This window comes from Palaemon carinicauda, chromosome 24, assembly GCF_036898095.1.
Source record: "Palaemon carinicauda isolate YSFRI2023 chromosome 24, ASM3689809v2, whole genome shotgun sequence".
Taxonomy (NCBI): domain Eukaryota; kingdom Metazoa; phylum Arthropoda; class Malacostraca; order Decapoda; family Palaemonidae; genus Palaemon; species Palaemon carinicauda.
The window spans coordinates 16,270,865-16,282,452 of record NC_090748.1 but is presented as its reverse complement, the minus strand read 5'-3'; the positions used below and the strand labels follow the sequence as shown (position 1 = coordinate 16,282,452).

Sequence of the window (11,588 nt, the reverse complement as noted above, 5' to 3'; positions counted from 1 at the left end):
AGAGTTAACTGCATACCTAGTATTGCTAATAGGATGGTCTTCTACATGACGATCAGAATGTTAAGGTGGTCAAAAATATAGAAAATCTCATGCAACATACCTAAGGAACTAATTGAACGACAGTGCCAGATATTCATATCTAGACCAAGAATATGAAATTTAATGCTTGCTTACCAGAATGCATGAAATATAGCACGAGGTTGGGCTCAAGATAAATTGAAGACAGAGATGAAGAAACCGGAATATGCAATGGTAGATGAAATATTATTGGAAGGAGAAAGGATTAATGAAGTAGAATCATTTAAATATTTAGGAACTATAATCTCTAAAAAATGGTCTTGACAATTGGAGTTTAATGAAAGAATAACAAAACCAAATCATGCAATGGCTAGGTTGAGTGAAATTTGGAAATCAAATCACATAAAATTACATATAGAAATTGGGCTATATATCAATTTAGTGAGATTGGTGTTACTATGTGGACATGAGTCGTTGTATGACAATGAAACACTCACCAACAGACTTTATAGATCTGAGAGCAAAGCCCTCAGAATAATATTGGGAGTTAAATAGCAGGGTAGGATTAGAAATGAAACTATAAGAGAGATTATCCGAGTGTCATACGTGTATGAGAACATGGTGAAAGGTAAATGGAGATGGTTTAGGCATACTCTTCGCACTCCCAAAAACTTTTAACTGAACTCCACAAGGCACTAGAAGAGTTGGAAGACCAAGGCCTATATGGCTGAGGACTATGAAGATGATAAGTGGAGAAGTATTGATTTAAAAGCTCAAGATAGAGAAGACTGGCTAAATGTAAACAGGGCCCTTGGCGTCAATGGGCGTAGAGGGAGATGATGATGATATGAACATACATTTTCCTCTCTTAAATATATATACATATATATATATATATATATATATATATATATATATATATATATATATATATATATATATATATATATATATATATATAGTATATATATAGTGTATATATATACATAAATAATATAAAAATCTTATATGAATAAAGGATGAAAACGAAAATATTATCAACAGTGATGTATTGCAAATGATCTATATACAACGCTATACACTAGTGATGTTATAATTAACTTTTCCAATAGCAATGATTAAACACCTGATCTGGTAGCAAAAGTAACACTAAGAGAAGTAAAGAGAGCATTAAAAGGTATGAAATGAGGAGAAGCAGCATAGGAAGATGGCCTAACAATTGTTTTGATAAAAGATGGAGGATATTTCATAGTAGTAAAATTCGCTGAACTTTACACAAAATCTCGACAAGTATGTCCTATACCTACAGCTTGGCTAAATTTTATCATTCGACTAATACACAAAAAAGGAGAAACAAAAGACCTGAAAATTAGGTACCTATCAATCAGTTTACTCCCAGAAATATTTAAAATTTTTACACATATTGGGGCAAATAGAAATTCGGCTAGACTTTAATCAACCAAGAGAGCAGGCAGGCTTTAGAAGAGGGTATTCAACAGGTCTTCAAATCCATGTTATTAACCAGCTAATGAAAAAATAAACAGATTATGACAAACCATTATGTATGATATTTACAGTCTATAAGAAATCTTTTGATTCTGTCAAAACTTCAACGGTAATGAAAGCCTTTTAAAGGCAAGGAATATATGAATCTTATGTTAGAGCACTATACAGGAAGTACAGAAATCCTAAAACTACACAAAGATAGTGAGAAAATTCCAATTGAGAAAGGATACCCCCATCCCTTCTAGATTATTTGCAGTAAGCCTAGATAAAAATTTAGGTTGGAAAATTAATATCAATGGGAATACTTTAACATCTTAAAATTTGCAGATGACATGGTTGTGTTTAGTGAATCATGGGAAGAATTGCAAAAGATGATAGATGATTTGAATAGAGAAAGCAGATATGTAGGACCGAAATTAATACAAGGAAAACTAAGATATTGATCAATGAGAATGCAGAGAGACAACACTTATGAGTTATGAACGACCTGCTAGAGATTGTTAATACATATACTTACGACAAACTGTAAGCATTTCCCTAGGAAACGAGACCGAAATTAAAAGAATGATAAACATAGGATGGAAAGCTTTTGGTAAACACAATGAGATTATGAAAAGAAAAATATCACCTTATCTAAAATAAAAAGTATTTCATTAGATAGTCCTACCAGTATCAACTTATGCATCAGAAACTATGAGCCTTATAAAAGCCTTAGAACATATACTAGTTACAACATGAGGAGCTATGTAAAGAATAATGATGGGAGTAACTTTAAGAAACAGAAAAAGATCAACATGGCTACGAGAGCAAACCGAAATAGATGATATTTTAACAACATGAAAGAAAAAGAAATGGACAAGTTTAGGAGAAATAATGAGAATGACGGATAATAGATGGATATTAAGAATAACAGAATGGGACAGGGTCACTAGAGATTGCAAAAGAAGCAGGAGAAGGAAGAGAAGACGATGGATTGACGAACTAAAGGGAAGGACATGGCTGAGGTTTTTGTTCTACAGTGTGTTTACGAATATCTTGTGTTTTAATTTGTTTATTGTTTGGCATAGTTATGATGATTCTATGTCATCTCTCTTGCATTTTACCCTCATTTCCAATATTTTCTTTATTAGGTTCTTGGTCTTTTCTGAAAGTTTTTCTTGATCTTGTTTAAGAATTTTTCCACCGATCTCATTAGCTGATTCCAATACAAAGTTTTCTCATTTCTTCCTTACCTGCTTCCATTTTATCATGTAGCTGGGAGTACCTATCTTTAATTGCTAGATTTTCTCTCATTACAGGAATGTTTATTTTTTTCTTAAAATTAGTCTCTATGATCTTTTGACTTAACTTGTTTAACACTGTTACATCTTTAACTAAATTAACTTTTTTCCTGATATTAAAATCTATTTCATGTTTCGTTTCTCCATGTCCATTTTCTATGTTATTTTGTATAAAAGAAGTTGTTCATGATATTCTTTCAGCAAATTCTACAAGCATGTCTCCTCTGTCATTCCTTATCCCTACACCAAATATACCTACAGCTGATTCTCCTCTTTTCTTCTGACCTACTTTAGCATTGAAATCACCCAAAATATTTTTTGAATTATTCTTATGCTTTTTTTTTTTAATATATATCACCAGATGTTCATAAAAAGTTTCTATCTCTTCCTCTGTATAGGATGTTGTTGGTGCATCCGTCTGAATGATCTTCAGTTTATACTTATTATTTAGTTCGATGATTTAGTATTCAATTAGATCACTGGTACTACAAAATTCTTCTATGTTACCTGAAAGATTTTTATTGATAAGAAAACCCATTTCCTTTTCTTTGTTCGTTTCATATCGTCTGAAGCAAAATATATGACCCTCTTTTAACTCTATATAAGATTCCCCAGTTCTTCTAATTTCACTCAATCGTTTTATATCCCAATTTATTTATATCAGCTCTTCTAGCAAGATCTTCTTTCCTTATCAGTGCACTGACATTTTATTCTGCAGGGTTTATTTTCCAATGGTGGCCTGCTCTAGTCTATGTATATATATACAGTATATATATATATATATATATATATATATTATATATATATATATATATATTTATATATATATATATATTTATATTTATATATATATATATATATATATATATATTTATATATATATATATATATATATATATATATATATCGATATATATATATATATATATATATATATATATATATGTATATATTCATATATATATATATATATGTATATATATATATAAATATATATATATATATATATATATATATATATATATATATATATTTATATATATATACATATATATATATACATATATTAATATGTGTGTGTGCGTTAAAGCAACTAATGAATTCAACAGTTGAACAATGACTGTGACAAAAGCCATTGTTATTTTGGTTTAGTCTACCCAAAAAGATACTGTGACGGGAACTTTCTCTTGTTAACGTGAACAATCACAAACATGTACATAAAACACAACCACTGAAACACACGCAGGCATTTTTACACACACACACATACACACACACATATATATATATATATATATATATATATATATATATATATATATATATATATATATATATATATAATCCGATAAATACGAAGAAATTAGTTGTGTGCCTGTCTGCATGGAAATATTCATAAGCATGGATAATAATGAACGTGTCCAGCTAATGTTATTCCACGCAAAGAAAAAAATCTCTTGCATAATCACTATTATTTTCAAAATGAGCAATGCATACAAGCGAACACTAAAATGCAGAGTTCCGTTAACTACAGGAGTCACCGATGACAGAGATAAGATAAAACCTCAGATTACACATCGTAAGATAAGGCCTTTTTCGTGGTGTCTGAACTAGGTTGAAGTGAGTATTTTGCCTCTGTCAAGGCATTCAGCTTCATTCATTAAGAAGTCAATCTTACTCTAGTTGGAAGCACCTTATCCTAATTTGAAGATATGTGACGATTCATAAAAAAAAAAAATCAATCATTAACCTACGATTTATTTTACTGAACCTTTCGCATTGAATGTGATCCTTTTCGCTTTCTTAATCAAAGTTGGTATCATTAGTTGTGAGTCATGAGAGGAGATAACGGTCCACAGGGAACATTCACTAACACTGCACTGGTTTGTCTCAGTTATTTTGAAAGTGCTGTTTTGATGGGGATGCAATTCTATTAGTGTCAGTGATGGATAAGTGAGAGGAAAATGTCAAGAACCATTGTGTTTTTTCGTTCAAGACGTAGAAAAGAATGGGAAAAGGTACTGAAAAATGAAAAGAAGTCGTCTTCAGTGAAGTGAGAATTACATTATGTACTAAAATTTTGAACGATAAAGTAATTTTCGTAGTGATTCCTAACAATTGGAATAGTATATCCTTCGAGCTAATTTAGAAATCAGCTCTGAAGTCAGATTCCCTCAAAATGACCACTTGTTTCTTCTTATATTGAATTAGAAGCAATAAATTCAATGTTTCTTAAGCGGTTATGGAATTTTATACAACACCCGACATAAGCAGAAATTTATTAAAAAATTAAATGTTGATAATACTAATGGCATTTAACACATGCATATATACAATATATATAATTAATATATATATATATACATATATGTGTGTGTGTATATATGATATATATACATATATATATATATATATATATATATATATATATATATATATATATATATATATATATATGTATATATATATTCTTGTATAACAGCAGTGAATTCATGCAAATAGAAATTAAAAGAATTCTAAAATGAAATTGAACAGCGCTTTTTAATGTGCTGCTTGATGTATTCAAATGTTCACACACACATATACATATATATATATATATATATATATATATATATATATATATATATATATATATATATATATATATATATATATATATATTTATGTGTGTGTGTGTGTGTAGTACTTATAAAAACATGTAAGTGTCTCTAAAAATAGGAACATATGTATAATGAATTGTCTGGATGGATAGATATTGGCCGTTTTTAAATGTTAGCTTGTTTATGACTAATTACGATACAAAATCTTAATCACATTGATTCATTCATATAATCATCTTCACAAAAAAAAAAATAAAAAAAAAAATTCTAAGCTTTGGTTCCAAAAAGAAATTGGATTTCAATATCTTTGAAAACGTAAGGATATATCAGTAAATTATAAAGATAATATTCGTACATGACGAATGCAACACTGATCCTTGGAATCCTTCCAGCCTGAGAAAGTCTTAATGCTGCCCTCATATAACTGTTCGTTTATGAATGCATATTTCATTACCTAATCTTTGGATTTCTAAAAAAAAAAAAATTCTGGATTATCGTTTCCATAACAAGACGTTAGATAGGAATACACGCCAAAAACTAGCAGTGTATTCTAACAGACCATGCAGCAAGTAATGTATCATTAACAAATATACTATTCATATTTCAAAATTTCTTTATTACTCTAAAGGAATGAGAGCTCACTATTTGTGTGCTCCCTCCCTTAATATTATACTAGGCATATCTTCTCTACTTAATTGAAAGGGGTGTATTTCATTATACATTACACTTTCTTTGAAACTGCCACATACTTGTTAACATGTCGATAAAAAACTACCTCTTACTTATCAATCTTTTGTTAGTGAATCCCCCTAACACAAAGGGCAGGGGAAACTTGAAATTTCGTGCTTTAGGTTTATCCTAGTACACGGTAACCACTATCTTATTTGCGGTATGAAATATCTTAGCCACAGTAATGATCTCAGTTTTGGTATTTGCTATCAAGTAGGAGAAATATTACTAAGAGTTCGAAAGAAAATAAAATCTATATTTCATTCACACACACACACGCGCACGCACACACACACACACACACACATATATATATATATATATATATATATATATATATATATATGTATATATATATATATATATATGTATATATATATATATATATATATATGTGTGTGTGTGTGTATATGTATAAATATGTATATATATATATATATATATATATATATATATATATATATATATATATATATATATATATATATATATATGTATACATATTTATATACATACACACACATATATATATATATATATATATATATATATATATATATATGTGTGTGTGTGTGTGTGCGTGTGTGTGTGTGTGTGTGTGTGTGTGTACAAAACAAGTAAAATCATAATGTAGTAAATACTTGCAATTGTCAGCAATTTTCTTCCAGTTTCAATTACCTTCATTAAGCAGACTTCTTCGAATTATGAATTATTGGCGTCACTCGAATGTTTGTTACTTTCTTCGTGGAATAAGAAAACAAAGCTATGTTAACCAGATGCTATGTTAGCTCATTTCCTATTTCACAGCATACACGTTTTCAATCTTTTACATAAATGTCTTGGGGAAAACAATTTCTATACATTACATTATTGTTGTTTTGTTTTGTTTTTTTCCCCAACTTTCATTTTTGCTTATTTAGCTTTTTCTTCTCTTCTCTTTGATAAATTTGATAACTTTAACTATTCGTCTCGTTTCAAAAACAAATCAATAAGTTGATATCTTAGATGTTGAATGATGACTCAATCTCCAGATCAATTCCTTAACCATACTTGATATGTACCGATGTTCAATATAAACTTGATTCGAACCCCTCGATATCCATCTCATCGTAGCTGAAACCATTAAGACTAAATCATAAAGGAATCCATTCGAACAAAAGAATTAAGAATTCGATTGACAAAGCAGCAACGAAGACCAGTGAAATATCAGCATTGCATCCGATATCCCTTTAAAAGCCTGCCCTAATATTAATAACTGGACCTAATAAGATGAAATACTAAGAGAGAGAGAGAGAGAGAGAGAGAGAGAGAGAGAGAGAGAGAGAGAGAGAGAGAGAGAGAGAGAGAGAGAGAGGAGAGAGAGAGAGAGGGGGGGGTATAGATTCTACACAAAATGGTATTTTCTTGTGTATTTAGTTGTATGTTTATCTTATGTGACGACATATTTATTTGTACGTATTCTCCATAAACATTATTTTGATATTGCATTAATGCATGATAGTGGAGTATGATGGATATGACTATTAATAATGCATTAGTAATTTTCCTGTATAGAACATATGTGTAGTAAAATGTATTTTTGTATTGTTCAGTATGCCAGGAGAGAGAGAGAGAGAGAGAGAGAGAGAGAGAGAGAGAGAGAGAGAGAGAGAGAGAGAGAGAGAGAGAGAGCTATTGGTGAATTAGTCATAATTTGAAAAAGGGAAACATATTTTTAAAATCATCCAAAACAAATCATGCTTGTATTCATTAGATAGGTCTTGATTAGAGATTTCTCGTAAATAACAACTGCCTAAGTTTTGAGTGGTCTTGAAAAATGTTGCTACATCACGTGTTTTGTTGAATTCACCAGTGGCAGTGAAAGGGTTAATGCTTATGTTATAATGAAAATTACAGAATCTATTGACTTTTTATTGAGTACCTAGTTACATGCAAATATTATGTATCTGATTGTCAATTGTATTCCTTTTTCTAGTAAATCTAATCTGAGAATAAGTCACTATGTACATACTATGTAAAAGTCTCCTGTATGAAGCAGGTTTGAAAATCTTTAGGGGAAGCAACCAGCAAAAATCATAGTAGGCTCTACTGTATAAAAATCTATCAATTTTAAAACTAATTAGAATTGGTATATTGAGTTTTTGCTTTTTCCTTGTAGATCAAACTTGTGCAATGTATCCTAATTGCATAAGGAATAGAAACTAAAATGGTATACAAATCATCGAAGCTATCACTTCTATTCAAGTTATCATTTTGAAAATCAAGGTAAAGGACTGCTGAATTACATTTATGAAATAAGGATAGTTAATGTACATGACGTTAAGTGATGTTGAAATCTTGCTAAAAAATGAAAAAATTATAAACATTTATGTAGAGATTTTTTCATGTGTTAATTTAAAATTTTCAGTTTTTATGGTATCACATAGATTAGGCATATTTGTTTTTCTTTACCAGGTTGAAATAGAATAAGCGAGTGTTTGAGATACTATACTTAGGGAAAGAGACAAGTTTCAATGGGTGACACGAACAAGAAATACTTGTCTTTCTGGAGGAGACACATGCACAGGAGTGTATCCAGTCCTTCATTGGCTCGGAAATCAGGGAAAATCTCCAAGGATGAAATATCAATACCTTATCCAGGAGACCCAAGTGGTTTTGGGCCTCTCAACAGCTTCCATGGGACTTCACAGTCAAATTCGACTAATTTCAGATCGGCAGAAATACTTTCAAAATCTCAAAGCAATGTAAGAGAGCTGAAACATGAAAAAGTCCAAAGAGATTTTTGTGGTGACACTCGGTCTAAGTCCATCAGCCATCTCTTGAAATCTCAAGAGATATATAATCAAGAGCATCATAATACCCCGCAATCAAGAAAATGCCTTGGCTCAGGCTCTTCGGAAACACCATCAAATCTAGAAACTGTTCCCACAGATTGTCCTGATGTGGCATCATTTGAAATAGGAAAAACTGACTCTAAAGCTTACAATGATAGTTCTACTAATAGTGAAGTAGATTTTACATCATGTAATGGTGTCTGTGGGCCAAATATGAATAACAAGATTGACACTTTGGTTAATTCTACACAAGTAGCATCATTACAGTCAGTGAACAGGGAGGAGTCCAAAGGACCGAGAGTTCGGTCTATAGGTAAACAATCCAAAAACCAAACAAAAATTATTCAAAGTACAAAAGAGGATGAAAAAAACAAGAAGCAAGAAAAAAAAGTGAAGCATAACAAACGCATGATATTTGGTATTAGCTTTAGACGAAAAAAAAAAGAAAATACTCCTATAGATAAGAAGAAAGGAAATGGAAAGCTGTATGAAGTGTCAGAAGAAGTGTTACTAGAAAACGCAAGCTCTGAAGCTTCCTCATCTTGCATCAATTCTGGTAAGCCACAAGAAAACATTTTGCTTAAAGACAAATGTGATGACCTTTTTGATTATGGGTCGCCAGTATATGAAATTATGACACCAACTGAAATATATGAAAGGAGAGCGTCAATTAGAAACTTGAATGGTGCATCAACTCCCAAACTTCCAAATAATCAACAAAAGGTTATAGAAAAGGAAGAGAGATATTTTGATTTTGATGTTGATAAAATCAATATGAAAATCCACCAAGACACGCGAAATAATGAGCAGTCACATAAAACGTGTGATGCTGAATCAAGAATTATTGGAACTCCCGAAGTAAATAAAATGCTTGAGACGAATCATAACATGAGTAATATCAAAGTTGATTCAGATAGTCATGAGGTCAACTGTTTGACCGAATTGTCCCCAACTATCAGTGAAAGTCTTAACAAATCTGCGATGATATCTTCTGCATCAGACACTAAGAAACATCCGGATTCTTTAAGAAAACATCAAAATGTGACTAGGAGTAGAAGTGAGCCCACAAAAGCAAGGGAAGACTTGCGAATTCACAAGTCTTTGACGCACACTCAGAGTGAGGCTTTCTCTCCAATATTGAATGATCATCTTCTAAAGCATAACAAGAAAGTAGCAGCTGAATTAGGGATTGATATTCCTTCGCTAAGAAAATTAGACATTCCTGCAATTGGAGCGGTAGGAGATTCTAATGATACAATAGGAGGTGCTGCTAAGTACTCCATTTCTACAAAGGTAGTGAAGAGGCGACCAGTGAGCCTTACTTTACCAGAACACAGTAAAGCGTTAGAGCAAACATCTCCACATTCAACCATTTCTCAAAATAACTCTGATCGAAATCCAAAGCCTATACCACTGAGCCTTACCTCAGATTCAGTGACGCATAAGACAAAAATATCAACATCCTCAAATGATCTTTCCTTACCAGGCATTCAGAATCCTAATACATCAACAAAAAATCAATTTGTGGTACAAAATTCTGGGTATCAGAAAAGAGACACCCTAAATGATACAAGGCCTCTTGATAACCCTTTACTAGATTCCCAAGGACGAGCGACAGACTCTACAGATGGATCTACAGCAAAACATTATATAGATAAACATGAAAAGACTAAGAAAAATAACAATTCTATACCAGCTGCTCCTCCTCCGATCATTGTAGGTGCAATCAAAAAGAGACAGCAGGACCATACAAAGAGGAGTGACCATGACGGTATGAATAAAGACTCTTTGAATACTAAAATTGAACATCTCCTTAATAATGAAGTTCACAACGTTCCATTCCAATACGACATTCCCATATCAAGAGAGGCAACACTTCATCCTCACTTAGATGATGTGTTTGACACTTCAACTCATCCTATCGAGTCATCAATTTCTCAGAAAAACAAATTCCTCGCCCGGGAAGATTTGTATGACATCCCCCAATGTCATAGCACTCAACCTGTAACGAGCCAACGGAGCGATCGTACCCCAAGTGGGAATGTTTATGATATTCCAAATAAACACAAGCCTCCAATCTCGAAAAGACCACCAACTCGACCCTCTTCAAGTGAGCGGGACGTAGCAAAGGCAGCAGTGGTTAACTGGGTAACTAATCGACTTGCTCAACTGCCTCCAAATGCACAGGCCATGTATGTCAATCAGCATTGGCTTTGCAAAGTTCAACCAAAGGTTTTGTATCACCAGCCTCCGATATATGAGGAAAATAGTGAACGAATCTACCAGGCATATAAACCAAGGGAATTCAAGACAGTTAAGGTATGAATACTGTATTTGTTTCAGTAATATCTATTCCATTTTTTTGTATGAAATTTTCCTCCATAATAAGTTTAGCCCTTATCTTCATGATTGTATATACAAAGACCCTATTATAACCTTCTATATAAAAGTGATAACACAATTGAATTTTCTTATATCAGGAGTTATGAAAGAGTGTTTGACAGACTCACTTTAAACTACTACAAGATTTTGATGTAAATTTTTCAAGTTTTCATTATAATGCAATACTTGTATTCAATATATAATTACATAAAGGCCTATAGAGTATATATATATAT

The 11,588-nt window shown here is 31.5% G+C and overlaps 1 protein-coding gene across 10 annotated transcripts in view; it reads left to right on the top strand.

The window, feature by feature from the left end:
* The first annotated feature begins 4,396 nt into the window (after positions 1-4,396).
* LOC137618103 (uncharacterized) overlaps positions 4,397-11,588 on the top strand; it is a 23,635-nt gene continuing 16,443 nt past the window's right edge. The window contains exons 1-3 of one of the 10 annotated variants that reach the window (XM_068348093.1): positions 4,397-4,424; positions 8,295-8,401; positions 8,591-11,289. In XM_068348093.1, the coding sequence (XP_068204194.1) occupies positions 8,650-11,289 (2,640 nt within the window). In that variant the 5' untranslated portion in view covers positions 4,397-4,424; positions 8,295-8,401; positions 8,591-8,649. Of the gene's footprint in view, positions 4,425-4,645; positions 4,858-8,294; positions 8,402-8,590; positions 11,290-11,588 lie in introns of those variants that run through there. The other 9 variants (XM_068348094.1, XM_068348090.1, XM_068348091.1 and 6 more) reach the window with 9 other exon arrangements.